Here is a 22,638-nt window from a genome sequence, read left to right as displayed (position 1 = left end):
ATAAACTGATATAATATTTTTTATATTTATTTGTCTAACAATTTTGAAATATCATGGATTTATGTTTATTCAATTTTCGTCCATACTCAAAAGAGATTCATTGAATAGTCCATACCGACCTATATTGAAATACAACCATTATTAAGTGTATTGGTGTAAGACAATTTAATACAATCACTCCATGATAAGTGAAGGTCACTGTTGTAACTAAGATTATGGTAACTGTCATCCAATGAAAATCTACTATGGATAATACTCATATTAAAATGGTAAAAGTTGCAACATAAGAGATTTTGTTACTTCATTTTGTCTTCAGTATATAAAATGACGCATATTGCAGAAAGTTTACTCTCTTGCACCTTTTCTTTGATTATTGCAACTGCACTTTACACCAATGGAATAGTCTCTGGACAGAAGATAGACCCAGATGCATATAGAAACGTGGTAAGTACTCCAACATTTTAGAACAAAATTATTGGAAAATAAGAAATACTGTATTTTACGATGAAGATGACCGTTTGAACGCGATTGCTTGTTACGCACACATCATTTTTCAAATAGATGGCATGTAAATAGGTAAATGATGACCTTTGATCGGCCTTTCTAGCGAAGCTTAATTCAAAAGAGCACGTTAAAAGGGGAAATACTCATTAAATAATTTGTTTTATTCATATAATTGTATTTCTTTGTATCGCAGATTAAACTTCTTCTAAGTTAACATTTAATAATATCTTGTTTTAGTCACAGCTGATAACAAGCAAAGGATATCCGTTCGAAGAACATTTATTGGAGACAGCAGACGGATACATTCTTGGTTTACACAGGATTCCTCCAAAACATAAACAAGGTATACGTTTGCAGTTAACGGTTTAGAGTTAACCATATTGTCCCAAACGAGCACTGAATCAACGATTTTCCTTATTTCGTGCATATCATATCGCCTTCTTTCTGTGCTATATGCCCTCATGGGGCCCTAATTTGGTGAATACATATCGCCTTCTTTCTGTGCTATATGCCCTCATGGGGCCCTAATTAGGTGAATACATATCGCCTTCTTTCTGTGCTATATGCCCTCATGGGGCCCTAATTAGGTGAATACATATCGCCTTCTTTCTGTGCTATATGCCCTCATGGGGCCCTAATTAGGTGAATACATATCGCCTTCTTTCTGTGCTATATGCCCTCATGGGGCCCTAATTAGGTGAATACATATCGCCTTCTTTCTGTGCTATATGCCCTCATGGGGCCCTAATTAGGTGAATACATATCGCCTTCTTTCTGTGCTATATGCCCTCATGGGGCCCTAATTAGGTGAATACATATCGCCTTCTTTCTGTGCTATATGCCCTCATGGGGCCCTAATTAGGTGAATACATATCGCCTTCTTTCTGTGCTATATGCCCTCATGGGGCCCTAATTAGGTGAATACATATCGCCTTCTTTCTGTGCTATATGCCCTCATGGGGCCCTAATTAGGTGAATACAAATATTCTAAAAAATATCTATCTTGTTTGCTCTTGTTTGTGTTCATACACACAACGCAAATTAATTCATAGACTGTATATATAGGTGTTTCCAATGAAATTCTCTCTTTTCAGGAATGAACACGAGTAGACCTGTAATTTTGCTTCAACATGGACTGTTGTCCTGTTCAGCATGCTGGGTGGAAAATCTAGCCAACCAGAGTCTCGGTTTTATCTTAGCTGACAGAGGCATGGATGTCTGGATGGGAAACAGTAGGGGAAACACATACTCAAAACGACATAAAACATTGAAAACTACAGATGAAAAATTCTGGGACTTTACGTAAGTTTGGGTGACAAAATCGACAAGCAAATATATCTAGCAAAAACTACTTTTCTGGACCCTATTCTATCATCCCCGATTCATTCTATCTTGGAAAGTTCAAACCGTGCACAGTGACAATCTATTTGAATTTTTTTTTTGTAAATTTGGTTCATTTGTATGTTTCGGAATATTATACAATTATAGCCTTTGTATGAGGTCGATACAAGGATTTATCCTACAATTGGGTGTTCTACTATACAGATACAGACCTACAGATATCGCTATGATGTATCTGTATACTATACAAATATTGCTTAAAAGTTCCGCCCACTACACGGGTCTCAAGGGATTTCAAATCGAAAATAAATGCAAAACATGTGTTTTGTGTCTTTCAAAACACAAATAATATTCTGAATTAATTGCAGGATAAAGACAATAACTGTTTAGTGTCTTTAAATATCAGCTGTATTTGTACTCGGCTCGAAACAGATGAAATAGCAGAAATAGCTCGCTAAAAGCTCGCATACACCGTGTTTCCTAGCATTGTACAAATACAGCTGATATTTAAAGACACTAAACAGTTATTGTCTATATATTGGCCTGAAAGAAGTATATTGACTGAGGACGAAGTCCGAGGTCGATATACTTCTTTGGGTCGATATATCCTGTATTGACCTCATATACAGGCTATAATTGTTATATTATTAATTTCCGACCATATTTGTATCAAAATCGTCATTTGATTTTATTGGAATTTTATAGATATCATATTGTCTCCTAGACAATAACAACATATTAGTTGTTATTTCATTTCCTTTTTATATAAATATATATATATATATATCTTATATATTTGAAGATTTTTTTCTTTAAATAATTGATCATATTTTTCTTTATAAAACTTTTAACAATATCATGAAATATTATTAATTCGTATATTTTATCAAATTTGATTCGTTTAGAGATAGTCACATGTTAAACTATATTTTCGAAGGTAGAGAGAAAACGGCGGATAGCAAAAAGCATATTGACCGGTAAAAAGCATATTGCACGGTTATTTTTAGAATATCTAAAAACCGATATACTTTGTGACGTCATGTAATGAATTTCAGGATGTTGTTTAACGTTTGGAAACAAATGATATCTGTGATCGATTATTTGACGAAAAAAAAAATCTTCAAATGCATAAGATGTCAAAAAAAAGTAAATGAAATAACAACTAATATGTTGTTATTGTCAAGGAGACAATGTAATATCTATAAAGTTCCAACAAACCTAAATGACGATTTTGATACAAACATGGTCGGAAATTAATAATATATCAAATATAGCCTTTGTATGAGGTCAATACAGGATATATCGACCCAAAGAAGTATATCGACCTCGGACTTCGTCCTCAGTCAATATACTTCTTTCAGGTCAATATATCCTTGTATCGACCTCATACAAAGGCTGTATTTGTATAATATCATGACACCACAAAGTATATCGGTTTTTAGATATTCTAAAAATAACCGTGCAATATGCTTTTTGCTGTGCGATATGCTTTTTGCTATCCGCCGTTTTCTCTCTACCTTCGAAAATATAGTTTAACATGTGACTATCCCTGAACGAATCAAATTAGTTAAAATATACGAATTAATAATATTTATATATATATATATATAGTCTGGCGTCTAGTTTACACTATTGTTTAGGGGCCAGTCGAAGACCGCCTCCTGGTGCGCGATTTCTCTTAGCTTTGAAAACCAATTGGTGGCCTTGGGCTCTTGTAATTGACACATCCTCCGTTTCCATTTTCTATTCTATTTACTTCCTACTATTTTTTATATACAATTTACATTTTCATCCGACAAGGACATTTATTTTGTTTTCTTTGCAAAAATACTCCGATAAAGGTCGGAAAATCACGAATAAAAAAAAATTATTCGAACTACACTTATGTTTTCATTTTCATACAAATAGTGATTTGAATTTTGTAGATGGGACGAAATGGCAAAATACGATCTACCTTCCACAGTAGACTACATAGTGAAAACGACCAATAGCAGTCAGATATATTATGCTGGTCATTCTCAAGGGACGGAGATTATATTTGCTGAATTAGGACGAAATCAATCACTAGCTGGTCAAATAAAACATTTCTTTGCTCTAGCACCGGTAGCTACAATGGGAAATGCAACTGGACCTTTCAAGGCAGTGGCTCCGTATGCCCAATATATAGATGTAAGTCTCTTGGAAACTATCATGACTTGCAAACGCTGGGAAAATATTGAATAATAGATAGTTTTGCATACTTAAATCACAGTCGACAAGCAACATCACAAATCTCAGCAAAATCACCTAAGTCAGTTCAAACAGGAAAATAATTTCTAGAAAAACATATAAAACAGATAAACTCTTGGTATAATGTATACTTTCGGTATTAATGACTTTCAGCAATATGATTAGCAGATAAAACAAACATTTTAAAAAGAAACATTTCTAATTTTTCTTAAACCTTATATAAAATACAGTTATATATATATATGTTTATTATGCACAGTCGTTGTGAATATTTTTTTTTTATCTTTTATACACTTTTGTAGACAATTTTCCAGCTGTTTGGCAAAGGTGAATTTCTGCCATCCTCCGACTTTATTAGCTCGAATGCACGCGAGTTCTGTGGAAATGATTATGGCAGTATTGTTTGTGAAAACTTAATTTTCTTACTTGCTGGGTATAACTCAGCAGAAATTAATCGGGTAAGATAGAGATACTGCATCATCATTCTATATTTATATCTTTTTTTATATATGCCTTCTATTTTCTAATATGAATATTAAAATAAAAAGAGATGTTTTTTTTTCTTCTTAAGGAATGACTGTAATATTTTTTCTGTCTATGAAGAATTCTAATGCAATTATTTTGTAACAATTGTTCTGATTGGATGACAGCAAGCGTAAAATTCTCCATCTCCTTGTCTGTAACTAAGGAAGCCGACATTTTGAATTTCGGAATGTATTGACATGTTATTTCTACAATAATAAACAATAAACTCACTTCTTGCGCCTAAAAATCTTCTTTTTATCAAATTTTATTACATTCTGAAGCGGCACAGAAGCCAGAAAAAGCCCGTTGTTTATGTTTGACGCTGGAAGCATACCTATGACGTCACGTAGTGTAGGGACCAAAGAAGATAACATCTTTTCGCGGAATTTTCTTTAATGAAGATTTTACACTGAAATTATGATTGAAATTTAATTATGAACTTGTTTTGCATTAGAATAGAGATAACTGTATTGTATTTGAAGCTTTGCGGACGTCCATCGGTAGTTTTACTGTCGCAAATACCCGTTTACCTGTCTCCGCTCCGCGTCGCCAGGTAAACTAAATTTGCGACAGTAAAACTACCGATGGACGTCCTTAAAGCTTCAAATACAATACAGTTATTTCTTAAATAACATAAAACATAAAAAAATTGGTGCACACTGAATAACGCGCGTAGCGGGTTATTTAACAGTGTGCACCACATTTTTTATGTTATTTTGAATAGACAGAAAAAATATTACAGTCATTTCTTATAATTTAATTCTAAATTCCATTTTAAAACGTAGAAAACCATGAAAAACGTTGATGACGTCACGGTCACATGACTAAATTATGTCTGGGCTCATAACAAAATAACGTCAGCCAATCAGAAGACGCGTTACATCCAAAATTAAATTATACTAAAATGAATTAAATGTTGTAGATTTTTAATACACTTATTATTGTGGCCTTTTGAAGTACAATTAAGAGATCACAAAATATATACAAATATGATATATAAGTTTTTTCTGATTTCTGTTTTACTTTTCAGACAAGAATCCCCGTCTACGTAGAGGAACACCCTGCTGGTACATCAGTTAAAAATTTCCTACATTATGCTCAGGTAAATTTTCTACATTATGTCTAGTAAATTTTCTACATTATGCTCTAGTAAATTTTCTACATTGTGCTCAGCTAAATTTTTTCTTCATTAGGTAAATTTTTATGTGGATGCATTAATTCGAATTTAACAGTGCAGGGGCGGATGCAGGAATTTTCGAAAGGGGGGGGTGCTAACCCAGGGGAAAGGGGGTGGGGGGTGCAGGGGGGGGTGCAAAACATATGTCCCGATACAAATGCATTGATCGGCAAAAATAAAGGGGGGGTGCGCACCCCCGGAACCCCCCCCCCCCCCTGGATCCGCCACTGCAGTGGTATTGAAACTTTCTAAATTGTAATTCGAATAAAATGATTATAAATGTATGCCTCCTTCACAGTCGGAAACCCGGTTGAAATAGAACAAAAGAATCGAAGCTCTTTGTTAGAGAAGGTGATAAATGCTCTCTGTAATGTTTACTATAGTGACAAAAATTTTAAAAGTTAATAGAAACAAATAAAATGACAATTTTCTTTTCAATTACGAAGTGTTTTATTTTAAAAAAAAACACCGTTTGCATAACTTTTCAATTTATCTAGTACATAGTTAAGCAGAACAATTAGATATCAAGTCGACGACATGGGTATCTTTCAAATTGGATGTAGAAAATGCATAACCTCCGGTTTAAAAAAAATTACCACGGACGGACGTGTTAGAGTTGAATATTTTGTCTTAATATCGTACAAAGCAAGAATATTTCATACATAGTATCGCTTCAGATTCTATCATTTTTATATATCAAAGCTACAGGTTGACTTTATATAAAAGAAAAAAAAAAACAGTACTAAAAGATGAAACATATGGGTCAAGTGAAATGCCTATCTAATGAATCACAAAAACAGAGTAGGTGTGTTCGAATAGCTATTTTTTTTTTTACTAAAAGTACTTGACGACAGTCTTTCAAGTTGGATGATGAAAATGCATATCTTCGAAAAATTATAATTTTTTGTGTATGATAACTAGGGTTTAAAATCTTCATCCACTGAACAAATCTAGTCTGCCCTTCCACGAAATATTAAATTAGATTTTTTTTTAAATGTTAATGAATTTTCGAAAATTCCACCTGACAACCGATCAGACAATAGTTTTAAGTTGAATCAATGCAGACACGATCATTAACTGGTTAGCTAGTTGGTACATTTGTCTTTTAAAATACAACTGACATATAAGGATCGTAATGGTGCAATGTGTATAAATTTATCGGTGTCCAAGAGCAAAATTGGCAGCGCGTCATCCCTACACAGTCGGAAACCCGGTTGAAATAGAACAAAAGAATCGAAGCTCTTTGTTAGAAAAGGCGATAAATGTGTACTGTAATGTTTACTATAGTGACAAAAATTTTAAAAGTTGATAGAAACAAATAAAATGACAATTTTCTTCTCAATTACGAAGTGTTTTATTTTAAAAAACACCATTTGCATAACTTTTCAATTTATCTAGTACATAGTTAAGCAGAACAATTAGATATCAAGTCGACGGCATGGGTATCTTTCAAGTTGGATGAAAAAATGCATAACCTCCGATTTTTAAAATTTTTTACCACGGACGGAAACCATATCAATCTATCAGTTCAGTAACTTTCGTGTCTGTCCTTCCATTATGTGACTCAAGAAAAAATTCCAAAAAATGAGTAACAATAGTATCGAAAGGAGAAACCAAGTGCACCTTTTTATGTAAGGGCGTGTTTGAGTTGAATATTTTGTCTTGATATCGTACAAAGCAAGAATATTTCATACATAGTCTCGCTTCAGATTCTATCATTTTTATATATCAAAGCTACAGGTTGACTTTATAACATAAAAAAACCACAGTACTAAAAGATGCAATATATGGGTCAAGTGAAATACCTATCTAATGAAACACAAAAACAAAGAAGGTGGGTTCGAATAGCTATTTTTTTTTACTAAAAGTACTTGGCGACAGTCTTTCAAGTTGAATGATGAAAATGTATATCTTTGAAAAATTATAATTTTTGGTGTGTGATAACTAGGGTTTAAAATCTTCAACCACTAAAAATATCTAGTCTGCCCTTCCAAGAAATATTTAATTTGATTTTTTTTTAAATGTTAATGAATTTTCAAAAATTCCACCTGACAACCGATCAGACAATAGTTTAAAGTTGAATCAATGCAGACACGATCATTAACTGATGCTCATCAGCTAGTTGATACATTTGTCTTTTGAAATACAACTGACATATAAGGATCGTAATGGTGCAATGTGTATAAATTTATCGGTTTCCAAGAGCAAAATTGGCAGCGCGTCATCCCTACACAGTCGGAAACTCGGTTGAAATAGAACAAAAGAATCGAAGCTCTTTGTTAGAAAAGGTGATAAATGTGTACTGTAATGTTTACTTTAGTGACAAAAATTTTAAAAGTTAATAGAAACAAATAAAATGACAATTTTCTTCTCAATTACGAAGTGTTTTATTTTAAAAACAACTTTGCATAAGTTTTCAATTTATCTAGAACATAGTTAAGCAGAACAATTAGATATCAAGTCGACGGTATGGGTATCTTTCAAGTTGGACGAAAAAATGCATAACCTCCGATTTTAAATTTTTTTTTTACCACGGACGGAAACCATATCAATCTATCAGTTCAGTAACTTTCGCGTCTGCCCTTCCATTATGTGACTCAAGAAAAAATTCCAAAAAATGAGTAACAATAGAATCGAAAGGAGAAAATCGAGTGCACCTTTTAATGTTAGGGCGTGTTCAAGTTGAATATTTTTTCTTGATATCGTACAAAGCAAGAATATTTCATACATCGTCTCGCTTCAGATTCTATCATTTTAATATATCAAAGCTACAGGTTGACTTTACAACATAAGAAAAATCACAGTACCAACAGATGCAATTTATGGGTCAAGTGAAATACCTATCTAAGGGACGACATCAAAAGTTCAATGTAGGATAAAAAACTTAATTCACATAGTTTTGTCACTGACACCCCCCCCCCCCCCCTTTCTTTACTTAATTTGGGAAAAATTGATTTTCCTATATGGATATATGTAAAATCGATTTTGGATTAACAAAACTTGCAGCCATGTTGACCCTCCCCCCCCCCCCCCCCACCCCCAAACTATTTGATTTAAGTTTTTTTTATCCTACATCGATCTTTTGATGTCCCTAAGAATCACAAAAACAGAGTAGGTGTGTTCGAATAGCTATTTTTTTTTACTAAAAGTACTTGACGACAGTCTTTCAAGATGGATGATGAAAATGTATATCTCCGAAAAATTATAATTTTGTGTGTGTGATAACTAGGGTTTATAGTCTTCAACCACTAAAAAAAATCTAGTCTGCCCTTCCACGAAATATTAAATTAGCATTTTTTTTAAATGTTTATAAATTTTCGAAAATTCCACCTGACAACCGATCAGACAATAGTTTTAAGTTGAATCAATGCAGACAAGATCATTAACTGATGATCATAAGCTAGTTGATACATTTGTCTTTTAAAATACAACTGACATATAAGGATCGTAATGGTGCAATGTGGCTAAATTTATCGGTTTCAAAGAGCAAAATTGGCAGCGCGTCATCCCTACAATGGCTTCCATTTCTACGATTGTGAAAATAAACTGGCGTAATGGGGAGATAATTTTGCCGAAGTAGAATCCTGACTGCCAATATACAACTACATACAAAATACCATGGATTTATCATAAGTCGTTCCCTTTAAGGATGTACACCTCTGAGGAGCCAAAAATTTCTAGAATTAAACTTTTTTTCTTAACCTGTTTTTTGGATGTATAAGACTGTAACAAAATAATTGGTGAAGAAAAAGTCATATGGTGGTGCACTTCTTTTTTTGCTACGGCCCTTTGAAAATGCCCAATTTTGATGATTTTCCCATTTTTCATCGATTTTTACCTATTTTTGGGCTATTATCGTGAAAAAAATCACAGTTCCACAATTAAACTTTTTTTCATACTTTCTAAAAAGATGAAGTGGACTAATCTGAATAAATTTTACTTAGAAAAACAGTAGGTAGGTGTTAATGTAAGAAAGTTTTATCATATTTTGACGCTTTTTTGTGTAAAATTTACCATGGTGCCAATTGTCTATTTTTGTGATTTTTCTCAGTTTTAAGAAAAAAAATGCAAGTTATTTCAACTTTTTTTGTTATAAATGATTGAAAAATACATATCTAAGAAATTGGAAAAGACCAAAATGATATGGGATGTACATGATTCTCGTAAAATCATTTTTTGTATCCCTCACCCATTTTCTGAAAATTTTGGCTAAAAATAATGACTTGATTGGTCGTAAAATTTGAAAACTGGATTACTCAAAAACCGTTCATTGTAAATACACAATTTTTTCACAGAGTTATAATTGATTATAATATTTTTAAAATTCATTGATATTTTCCACTTGTATGACATGTTTTGGAAATAATTCAAGAACGAGATTTCAACGAGACTGAACGAGACTGAAACGTCAGAAGAATACATCCTTAAACAAACATAAACTTGTAAACTATGTAAAAGTTTCAATGTCAATGAACCATGATGAGGGGGTGGGCTTTATAACCTCCATAGAAATATGACTTACAAATGCCAATGAATTTTCAAAGTCAATAGACAATTACTGAGGGGACAGGGCCAAATATTATCTATGGAAATGAGATGTTCAAATACTTATACAACTGCATACAACATATCATTGAACCACCACTTGTGGTTCAACATAAACTAGACCTAATCACGAACTAATACATTGCAAAGCCAACGCCGACGCCGAAAAGATAAAATGTATACGTATTGAAAAGCTTTTAAAAGGTGTGAATATCAAATATGATATGACGTGCTGCAGTGCTGCATTATGATTTGTCTGATTTACTCTGCATTTCTTGTTTTGCGTCTTCATTTTCAGCATTTTGGGATTAAGGTGAGAGTACAAATACAAACAAAATAAGAAATGAAATTTTCCTAGTTATAAAGGAGAAGAACTGTAGTAAGGCAGGTGACATTTTGCGTTTTATAGTTTTTACCTTTGTGTATGAGGTTTATCAAATTAAGTAGATGCAAAGTTGAATTAGATTGCAGCAAAATAAAATGGAAAGATGGAAGGACAGACGGTAAAACGGACGATCAAGGGTAAACATGTATAATGCCCCATACGCCTATCGGCAGGGCATAAACAAAAAAATAATTCCCCTGTCTTTGGTCCTTTCTATAACATCATAATAATAGAAAACAATTCACATTTTGAGATCTTAGACTATACTGAATACTTTGAAAACCCATTAAAATTGCAAAAGAAAATGGCAATTTAAATTAAGTTTTATAAGAATGCATTTTTACAACGTTTGACCCGTTAGTGGTAATAACCGTTGTGTTAAAATTTAATACAAACAAATACGGTGACCTATAGTTGTGAATGAATGTGTCATTTTGGTCTCTTGTGGACAGTTGTCTCATTGGTAATCATATCACATCTACTTTTTTTTATAAATCGACTCCTTCAACGTTTTGACATGAAAACCAAGTGACTATAGATGAAGACAACAGCGCCATACCATCATACATACCAAAATAATATTGCATTCATGTAAAAATGATTTCAAAAGTTGCTTAATTGAAAACATACATCATTAAGAATTATACATTCTTTTTATGATATTGGAACCCTTAGTTCAGTTTGAAAAAAAAACAACCGAAAAACATAATATGAATTGTAATTCTCACGTTGAAAAACTAAGTTCATATATACTGAGAAAAGTATTCACATGCAGAACTACATTTGTACATTCATATGTAGAATAAGTATGTGCATATATAGAAAAAAGTATATGCATATGAATATAAAAAAGAAGATGTGGTATGAGTGCCAATGAGACAACTGTCCACAAGAGACCAAAATGACACAGACATTTATGAAGAAAGATTTTGTATCTTTCCAAATAAATATTGCCAAATGGCTTCGAGTGGGATTCCGTCTTTGGGAACGATTCACAATGTGGGGTACTAGCTCTTTTTTCACACACAAGTCGGCAGTTCAATACAGTAAACATAAACAAATTGGTAAAGTCCAAATTCATTTAATAAAGTCCAAATATAAAGTATCAGTATTACAACTTAGTTAATTTAAACCAAAAACAATGTATATGAATGCGATGGAAAATCCGAACGCAGTTCATGTGCTCTCGTTGGCATATCCAAACGGAGTCCCTGAATATAAATTTATCTTTCTTTAAATACCAAATAAAGTTGCTATAACAACACAGTTTGTTTGGGGTCATGTTGTAAACAGAAATTATATAATAAAGTGATTTAATTTATCAAAGAGAATTACGATAGGTGATCAATCCATCAATCAATTGAATTATGTGTGTATTTGATATGACCGAATAAAAAGTTACATAACGAACTTGTAAAATATTTACATTAGCTTAGAGTTTAAAAGGTTACTGACAAATAGAAATTTATAATCTTACATCTTTCAGATGTAAAAAAATATTTCGGACATGTGAATTCATAGCGAATTTTGAGATCATTATTAGCATTGAATAAATTAAATATGCCTGCTGCATACGAAATGTACACAAAAGAAGTCAATATAATTAGACAGTTTGAAATATAAAATTTAGTACCAAAGTAATGTGTGACAACTATTCCCTTTTTTAAGAAAATTCGTCCCGAATTAAAAAAACACAAAAAAACACAACAGCATTGAATTGAAGGTCAAACAACAATTAATAACAAAAGGTTCAATATCGCCGAGATTGTCTGTTTCTTTTGTAAAAAGTTCTGTGATTGGTGTGTCTTTGCTGTTGTAATACCGTCTGATATTGGTGTTTTCGATTTCCCTTATAGTATTGACCAATTCAAAATTATCACTCTGCAATTGTTTAATTTGTTGTTCTAATCCATCTATTTCAGCGTACTTTTCATTGCATTCCCTAAAATTTATGTGTGTTTGATCTTCCCAATAGTTTTTCATACGATTTGAATCATTAAGTTCAATTTTTAAAGTTTCTAGTTCATTTTGAATCTGCTGGTTTAGGTATGGAGAATGTTCCGAAGATAAAAATAGTTCTTGATTTTGTTCCTGTAAGCTGGAAGTAAATTTGTTCATGTCCGAAGCATAAACTTTGTATTAATTTACGATATCTTTATGCTGCTGCAGCTCATTCGTAATTCGTTTTACTTCCAAGTCTTTCATGTCTGAATCCTTTTTCTAGTCTTTAATCAGTTGTTTTAGGTTGATATTTTCTTGTTTGATCCTTTGAATTTCCAAGGTCTGGTAAAATTTCGAGGGATAAACGTTTCTAAGCTCATTGTTACTAATTTCGTTGAAAGGTAAAACTGACACAAAATGTTTTCTCTCTTTAAAGCGATGAAGTCGTTGCATGTCTCTCCGTTTTGTAGAACTCGATTTAAGTTCTCGTTTCCGTCGTTTGCGTATAGATAATATGTCTTTTTCCGGAGTGTAATCGTTTTTGAGATTGTGTCTCCTTACTCTAGCTGAACGGTTCAATGTAACTTGATTGATATAATTTACACTGTATTCCGAAGGTATTCGGTTGTGAATTCCCTGGTAGTGTTGTTGCCATGGAATAGGCATCCAGTTGCATGCCGACTCATGTATCTTGTGTGAATGTGTCCATGATTTGAGGAGGGAGGAGAATGTTGAAAGATTGGCACATCTTTATCATTCTGTTTTTTTTGTGTATATAAATTTGACTTCGGTATCAAGTATAATTCGACCCGGTTCACCAGTCTTGATTTCATTTTTAATGTACTCGAAAACTGTATATTGATTTATTTGTTCCTACTTTGAAAATACATTGCAATTCATTTTCTCCGAAAACAAATATTGCACAAGAAGCTTAGATATGATATGTTTACCATCTTACCACCTAAGTAATTCACTTCAGCTTCATGGGAGCATCTAGTTCTACAATTTTTATATATATGATATACTAGTAATTATGATATATATGTTTGTATGTTTTGTATTGTCTTGGTATCAATCCTGTAATTTTGGATTTCAAACCAATAAAAATTACTTACTTACTTACTTACAATTTTTATAGTTTTAGCTCAGATTCTGAATAAGCAGCAACGCACATGTTGGAATTGATTAGAACACGTGTTATATTTATAGATTATCGTTGATCATCTCAAAGAGATTGATTTTCTCGCATGAGCCGGGACGGCGAAAGCGAGAAAGGCAATCGAGTTGAGATGACCAACATTGGTAATCTGTTTATCGCTATTTTACCTATGACGACGTTGTCAATTTCATGTCAATTTCGTTAGCAACGCCACGTGCCTGCTTAGTTTCTAGCGATAATTTTCCATCTGAAAAATTGTGACAAAAAAAGATCAAAGGAAAAATGCACAAAATAGCGATAAAAAAGGTATACTAGGGGAAAAAATTCTGAGACGAGTGCATGTGTTACAATTTATGAGATTTTAAATTTGCAAAAAAATAATTAAAAATACACCGTTGTCTAATTTTCAGGCTGTTTTGAGCGGCAAATTTCAGATGTTTGATTATGGTTCACCAGCAGCTAACATGGGACATTATAATCAGGTAGGGCGATATTGAAAAACACTTATTATTTGGCCTGAAAATGTCTTTGATCTCTTTGAAATAGGATGATATAGCTATAAGTCTATTATGATAGCGTATGGTTCGGTATTAGCACAGTTGTTAGTTCACTTCCATTGAATATAAGTAGCACGCATTCGTAATACGTTTTTATTTTTATTAAAAACAATAAAAGCTAGTTCCGAGTATTTGAGGTATTTTAACTACCAGCAAACAAAAGTACACCATGTCTACCTTATTTTTTTTCTTAATTCTGGTTTCGTTCCTTTATATTGAACTATTGCCATCCTGAAGATTCAGAATAGCTTTCACACTTTTTATTTCAGACAACACCTCCGTTGTATGATGCTAGTTTAATGAAGAACAACGTCTCGCTGTATTCTGGTGGAAATGATATAATCGCTGATCCCACCGACGTCAAGCTCTTACTACAACAGCTCCCCAATATCTATCGCCATATCAACATTACCACGTATGAACATCTAGATTTCATTTGGGCCACTGGAGCCAAAAGACAATGCTATGATGACATTGTCTTAACAATTTTGTCTCGGGAAAACCTTTAACCTCTTCTGGTCATGCTGTTATTAGAACCGCTATATATAGGATAAGTACAAGCAGGTGATCATGGCAAGTGTTCGGTCATTCTGAATAGCACGGGCACTTGTCTCTGAAAAAACACCCACAATTTTATATACCTTAATAAAGATATTTGATAATGCTTGTACTCTTTTTCTTGATTGATTGTATTTTACAATTTCTTCGACAATTATATGTAACACCTTGAATGAAAAAGATATATTTACGTTATATATCTTCAACTAAACTATTGAAAGTAATAAATTGTTAATAAATTGTTAAGGGTCTTAGGACTCTAGAGGGGGAAACTCCAAAGAATAAAAGCGTATACAGTGAATGTTGATAAACGCCTTTGTTAGGCGTTGATTATTGGAATTTCTGGAGGCAAAAGGATTTTGGAAATGTATATAATAGTCTGGTAACAACTGGAAACCAGATGCTCCGCAGGCCGCAGATTGATACGACCGCAGAGGTCGAACACTGAACAGTTGGGGAAAGTATGGACACAACATTCAAGCTTGATACAGCAAGCTCTGAATTTGGATTGTGATTAAATATATAGTTGACACAGAATAGGTTTCTGACACAGAATGAATGTGGTCTAAGAACTTAAAAAAAAAAATTGGACATTTACCTATTATGGTTCACTTCAGTTCTTATATGACAAAAATAGATTTATCGGAATAACTCTCGCATTTTTATCCGGGGAATTCCCTCTGACGTGTTTCTAAATTTATAAAACACTAAAATACTGCTTAATGTTCCTTAATGTTCCTTAATGTTTAGAATAAAACGGTTGACGTGAGGGAATGACACCCTGAGCCAATCGTACAAGTCTACAGATTGCTTGAAAGCAATCGTATCCCAAAAATTATGATTTTAAAGAAAAATAAAATTGTCGCTCAAGTAGTTTACCAAACACAATTGCAGGATAGATTTTTATAAAGAGAATTGCAGGTTAGCTTGACACTAGTGTTACACTACTGTCGCAGGAAAGAGAAGGGTTGGACGCCAGGTAACATGTTTACTTCGCCACATTCTGCATTTGCCTAAATCAGGAGTCTGCAATTCTGCGGTTGTCGTTTCATGCTGTGTTACATATTTTTTTTTCGTTATTTTTATACCTAAATAAGACCACTAGTTGACTTGCTTGAATTGTGTTACATTTGTCTTATCGGGGCCTTTAACCGACTTTTACAGACTATACCGTATAGACATGGCTCATGGTTGAGACACAAACGTTAATTTCTGTGTCATTTGGTCTCTTGTGGAGATTTGTCTCATTGACACTCGTACCACCTCTCTTTTTATTATGTATATGTTCAGAACGAAAAAAGTATATGTTCAGAACGAAAAAAAAGTTAGTAAAAAAACATAGATACAGTAGATAAGTCCTGTATCAGAGGCTGTCATAGATGAAGGTCGAAAAATTGGACTGCCACAGGAATGGCAGATTTGATAGGGACGGAAATTTGTCTTTGCAACATGCAATCTATGGACCTTTCAGAGTTGTTACAAGGGTTAATAATGTACAAAGAGTTCGGAATTCGCTCTACATGTGGCATCTGATTTAACGTCCCAATTCTAATCGGACGTGCCGCAGAGCAAAACTGACACCCCACTTTGGCTATGGATTTATACTTTTAATAACTGGAGACATTTATTTCATGTCAAACATAATTGAATTGTTTGGAAATAAATTCAGTTATGGATATAATATTTCCAATTACGTATATCATTGACAATTTTTTTCTTCAGTTACCCATATCATCACGATATTTTAGATGGCTGTTTTCTCCATTTAGCGGTCGAATTATGAAACAAACACTTAAATATTTCAGTTTCGAATTTAGTTATACGTTAGAGAAGACACAAAATACTGAGGAATAATACATTATTATTACAAAATCAACAAAACAAAAATTGACCAGAAACATCGTCCGCCATCTTTGGATATACGTAGCTGCAGTTACGGAGATCACATTTACCCCAGTGATTAAGGCCATTAGTTTTCTCAATTGAATTGTTTCATATTTTTTAAGTTCAAGGCCTTTTAAAGCCGACTATACAGTATGTTTTTCTCTCTCATTATTTAAGGCCAAACAGTTGCCTATAATTGCTTACATTTACATTTGCTTATATTCATATCAAAAACCAACAATCCATTGATCATCTATTTGTACTATAATGGCCATGTAAGTTGTTGGCAGGAACCATTGGTTGAACTTGGTAGAAGATCTTTGAAAATTTTAAAGTTGACCTCAACAGATGCCATGTAGTAGCAATAAAGATGTAAGGAAGTTTGGGACCAGAAAAGGCTTTAAAAGAACAAGAGATACTACTAACTTTGATGTCACCCTTCATCAAAGAGACATAATAAAACAATAACACAAAGAACTCCTCTTACAAGTTTATTTACAACACTGACTTTTGTATTATTGTGAGCTATAAATTCCTTTCATATTTGCTGCACAGGTTAAAAACAAACATTTACACAGACATTGAATTAACAACTGTTCTCCATTTATTACATTAATGAGTCCGAGATGAATGCTAAAATGTATCCAAACATGAATATGGGAAAATTAAAACCAAAATAAAACAATTTTCTCAAATATGAACTGTTCAATGGATCTTCAACAAACAGTGATAATGAATATATGCTGTCAAACATAAAAATCTTCTAAGAATACACTAACATTTAAAGAGATTAAAAGATCTGGTTAAAGAAGTCTATGTCTTCTGTGATCCCTTTTTGCCGATGAGTGATTTGTGAATATGTGGAATGACACCTGTAAAGAGAGAAAAAATAAATGATTAGAAGATTACTACCTCTACTCAAATTAAGGATGTTCGCTACTCTGTTAAAAAATAACAAGCTTTTTAAAAGACTAATATGAATTGATAGTATATTAATAAAGAAACTCAAAAATTAGAAAAAAATGGATGGTCCGTGTGCTCATTTTTCGAGATATAAGCCATTGAAAATTTGGCGGAAAATAATTCTCTCTAGATTTTTCATATATTTAACATTGGCACCTTATTTGTTTCAAAAACTATGAAAAAATAACAAGAATTTTATAAAATTTTGAAATATGGCTTTTTAAACTTTATGTAATAAAATTATGAAAAGAAAAGTAGGGGTTAGTGGGCAAAATTTTTTAATGACAATACATGGATACCAGATGCTCCGCAGGGCGTAGCTTTATACGACCGCAGAGGTTGAACCCTGAACGGTTGGGGCAAGTATGGACACAACATTCAAGCTGGATTCAGCTCTAAATTTGGATTGTGATTAAATAGTTGACACAGCATAGGTTTCTGACACAGAATGAATGTGTTCTAATGAACTTAAAATTTTTGTTTTCTCTTAGAGCAATTCACTATGCTGTTGAATATTAATCCTCTCAAAAAAATGTTTGAACAAATTTTCTTTTTTATTTATGAAATTTCAAATGAGAAAAATTGAACCCAATTTTTTTAATCACATCCCCCTTTCCCTTATTCCAAAACTAATCTCAATTAAAATTTCTAATGGAGTTTGCAACAATAACTACTCATTTAAATACATCATAAAATATGAAGATGTAAAAAAACTGCTTGTTATCACTGAATGGTAAAGATTATTTTAATTTATCAGTTGGTAGTAAAAAGTGAATATACATTGTATATTGTATATAACAAAGATTTAAGTTGATTCTGGACAAAGAAAGATAACTCCAATTAAAAAAAAATCTTGCTATTGCACAATATTTTGCAATTAGATATTTCTTGCTTACTATTCTGGACAAAGAAAGATAACTCTAATTAAAAAAAAATTTGCTATTTCACAATATTGTGCAATTAGATATTTCTTGCCATTGCGCAATACTGTGCAATTGAAAAGACTTGCTATTGCACAATACTTAATATAATAATTTTAGATCCTGATTTGGACCAACTTGAAAACTGGGCCCATAATAAAAAATCTAAGTACATTTTTGGATTCAGCATATCAAAGAACCCCAAGATTTCAATTTTTGTTAAAATCAGACTAAGTTTAATTTTGGACCCTTTGGACTTTAGTGTAGACCAATTTGAAAACAGGACCAAAAATGAAGAATCTACATACACAGTTAGATTTGGTATATCAAAGAACCCCATTTATTCAATTTTTGATGAAATCAAACAAAGTTTAATTTTGGACCCCGATTTGGACCAACTTGAAAACTGGGCCAATAATCAAGGATCTAAGTACATTTTTAGATTCAGCATATCAAAGAACCTAACTGATTCATTTTTTGTCAAAATCAAACTAAGTTTAATTTTGGACCCTTTGGACCTTAATGTAGACCAATTTGAAAACGGGACCAAAAGTTAAGAATCTACATACACAGTCATGACAGTTAGATTCGGCATATCAAAGAACCCCAATTATTCAATTTTGATGAAATCAAACAAAGTTTAATTTTGGACCCTTTGGGCCCCTTATTCTGTTGGGACCAAAACTCCCAAAATCAATACCAACCTTCCTTTTATGGTCATAAACCTTGTGTTTAAATTTCATAGATTTCTATTTACTTATACTAACGTTATGGTGCGAAAACCAAGAAAAATGCTTATTTGGGTCCCTTTTTGGCCCCTAATTCCTAAACTGTTGGGACCTAAACTCCCAAAATCAATACCAACCTTCCTTTTGTGGTCATAAACATTGTGTTTAAATTTCATTGATTTCTATTTACTTAAACTAAAGTTATTGTGCGAAAACCAAGAATAATGCTTATTTGGGCCCTTTTTTGGCCCCTAATTCCTAAACTGTTGAAACCAAAACTCCCAAAATCAATCCCAACCGTTCTTTTGTGGTCATAAACCTTGTGTCAAAATTTCATAGATTTCTATTAACTTAAACTAAAGTTATAGTGCGAAAACCAAGAAAATGCTTATTTGGGCCCTTTTTGGCCCCTAATTCCTAAAATGTTGGGACCAAAACTCCCAAAATCAATACCAACCTTCCTTTTGTGGTCATAAACCTTGTGTTAAAATTTCATAGATTTCCATTCACTTTTACTAAAGTTAGAGTGCGAAAACTAAAAGTATTCGGACGACGACGACGAAGACGACGACGACGCCAACGTGATAGCAATATACGACGAAAAATTTTTCAAATTTTGCGGTCGTATAAAAACCAGAGGATTCCGAAAATCTAGCAAAAAATAAAAAAATGGAGGAGCAAACATCCTTAAGAAGGAAAATCTGAAGGTTTATAGCTTTAAATGACTGTTTTATTCATTGACAAATTTGTGCTCTTGTTTTGAAAGGCTGTATAGTAAGAAGAGAAAGAGAACTGGCAAATATCAATTTTTAAAGTCTTGAGCTTCTATACCTGGTGAAGGAGAGACAAATCCTATTCCTTCTCTAATATAGTATATATACTGGATACTTGAAAATCTTAGCCATGCACTTTTTTCAATACTTTCTCTCACTTTTCAAACTTTAAGCATAATTTCAATATATTTTTATTACTTAATTTCTTCAAACCACATTTCAATATATGACGAATGATAAAACTTTTAACAAGTATTGCAGAAAGAGAAGTGTATTCATTTCTCACAATGTAAACATAACACTTAAGTTTACTTTTAAGTGTTATTGCAATGACTTTATTATTTTTTGTGTTATTTGATTTATTAAATGATGTTTGCAATTCAATCACTTTTGGTTTAAGATGTCAATTTTCTTCAATGTTAAAAGCTGCATGATCATCGCCATGTGAATATTTATTACCTTTAAGACAGACTAACTTGAAAATTTGTGTTTAAAGAAGAGACAAATTAGTCCATTTATCAAAATATAAAGACACAAATCAAAAAAGGTTCAATATTTTTTTTAATGTAGAAAGGGAGATAATTCAATATATATTTCTGATGATCTTTAAGGAATAAAATGCTGCTTCATTTTTCTAAGATATAATGATCTATAGAATACTTACCACCACCAGCAATAGTAGCTTTGATTAGGGAATCCAATTCTTCATCTCCACGGATAGCCAGCTGTAAATGACGAGGTGTGATACGCTTTACCTTCAAGTCTTTACTGGCATTACCTGCCAACTCAAGTACCTTTAATTAGAAAATACTCATTTATAAAATTGTATACACAGTACAAATTATATAAGACACATTTATGGTTTTCCTTTTGATTTCCATTCACAAGGAGTGACTTACACAAGCAAGTTTTTAAAAGGACCTTAGAAAAGTTTTGCTATACAAATCTTGTATTCATGAAAGATATTAAACCCCTGAAAACTGAATTTTATGCTTTTCTTTATCATGTTTAGTCTACAATTGTAACCAAAAAAATAGCTTATGTGGGTTTTGATTTTGATGTTATTGCTTTAGTGGTAGAGCAGACAAAACACAAGGAACTTGTAAAACTACTCAATTACTGCATGCAAAAAAAATCATGTTGACCGACTTCCGAGGCCAATTACTAATGATCCCGACAACAATGGTAGTCTTGTCATATACCATTGTGTAGATAAATCATTTACGATTTACGGCATAATAAGTTGAAGTAGGTTTGACAACAGAGAAATCGAAAAATAACGGAAATTCGGGACTGGGTGACATTTTTCAAAAAATTTAGTTAGATACCTTTTGTTATATTAAGGTATATAGGGTAACAAATTCTGAGACAAGTGCCGGTTTCAATATGTCTGTATTTGTAATTTGATTGTACATTTTAAAGTCATTTTCGTATTAAACTCCCCTCTCTAGTTTCCTTGGTCCCGCATTTTTCGTATTGTTTGTTTTTAATTTAAACCTACTTCAGCTGTGAGGTATTCGAGAATTGCAGCGCTGTAAACAGCTGCTGTAGCTCCTACTCTTCCATGACTTGTTGTTCTGTTCTTCAGATGACGATGGATACGACCAACAGGAAACTGCAAATAAACCACAAAAACATTTATTTGAATTATAAAAGAAAATATAATAAATTGCATACGATTTTGATCGTTAATATATTTCCAATTCATCATTCACTTTGATAAGTTTCATTCAAAATTCTTTCAAATTTCTTACCTGTAATCCCGCTCTCTGGGAACGAGAAACAGCTTTTGCCTTGGCCTTTCCTGAATCTTTTCCCGCTTTACCGCCAGCCTAAAACGCAAGAAATTAACGAATTTAGAAGCGAATCGTGCTGAAATCTACAGCTAAAATGTACATCATATACCTATGAATAACTTTACATAAGTGAGAAGTGTTGATGTGGACAAATTATGTCTGATTTTAGTCGATTCTTACCATAATTTCTTCAAAGGATTACTGGGTCAACCGACGCTTTTGCACACGACCTTTAATTTTACAATATCATGTGATCGAATAAACCAATGATCAACCGAATCCTGCAAAAAGGAAAATACATAATTTGTCTATTTCTTTGTTCTTGTATAGTTTCACTCAAGAAAGCCATTATTCTCACTTAAGCTTATAAGTACTGAAATGCAAGATATGCATATGCATTCAGCATCGGGTGTAAAAATGAACCCGGAAAACAAGGAACTAAGGGAGATAACTAAAACGTCTAAACATCAATTAGGCCACGAAAAAAACATTCGTTTCAAAACAAACTCACAAACGAGCATCAACATATAGCTCTTGCATTACACATATACCGTTTATGAAAACTGGCACTGCAATTTCTAGTTTCTTTAAAAAAAATGTCTTGCAACTTCACTTTTCTAAACTTGAAAACAGGGACAAAACAAACCAGAGCT

At 32.7% G+C, this 22,638-nt stretch overlaps 2 protein-coding genes across 2 annotated transcripts; one reads left to right on the top strand and one right to left on the bottom strand.

The window, feature by feature from the left end:
• The first annotated feature begins 214 nt into the window (after window positions 1-214).
• On the top strand, window positions 215-15,029 carry LOC143046252 (gastric triacylglycerol lipase-like). Its single transcript, XM_076219314.1, has 8 exons — window positions 215-444; window positions 742-847; window positions 1,599-1,806; window positions 3,771-4,014; window positions 4,377-4,532; window positions 5,630-5,701; window positions 14,217-14,288; window positions 14,633-15,029. The coding sequence occupies exons 1-8, from the start codon at window positions 325-327 to the stop codon at window positions 14,870-14,872; spliced, it is 1,218 nt and encodes a 405-aa protein (XP_076075429.1). The 5' UTR covers window positions 215-324; the 3' UTR covers window positions 14,873-15,029.
• Window positions 15,030-17,282: 2,253 nt separating this feature from the next.
• On the bottom strand, window positions 17,283-22,284 carry LOC143046253 (histone H2A.V). Its single transcript, XM_076219315.1, has 5 exons — window positions 22,166-22,284; window positions 21,944-22,021; window positions 21,691-21,804; window positions 20,854-20,983; window positions 17,283-17,677 (listed from the first exon to the last, which is right to left on the bottom strand). Exons 1-5 carry the CDS (start codon window positions 22,166-22,168, stop codon window positions 17,619-17,621), a joined length of 384 nt encoding a protein of 127 aa, XP_076075430.1. The 5' UTR covers window positions 22,169-22,284; the 3' UTR covers window positions 17,283-17,618.
• Between the last annotated feature and the right edge of the window lie 354 nt (window positions 22,285-22,638).

Source organism: Mytilus galloprovincialis, chromosome 9, assembly GCF_965363235.1.
Source record: "Mytilus galloprovincialis chromosome 9, xbMytGall1.hap1.1, whole genome shotgun sequence".
Lineage (NCBI taxonomy): Eukaryota > Metazoa > Mollusca > Bivalvia > Mytilida > Mytilidae > Mytilus > Mytilus galloprovincialis.
Note: the sequence above shows the minus strand (reverse complement) of the source record. Positions and strands in the feature narration are given on the sequence as shown.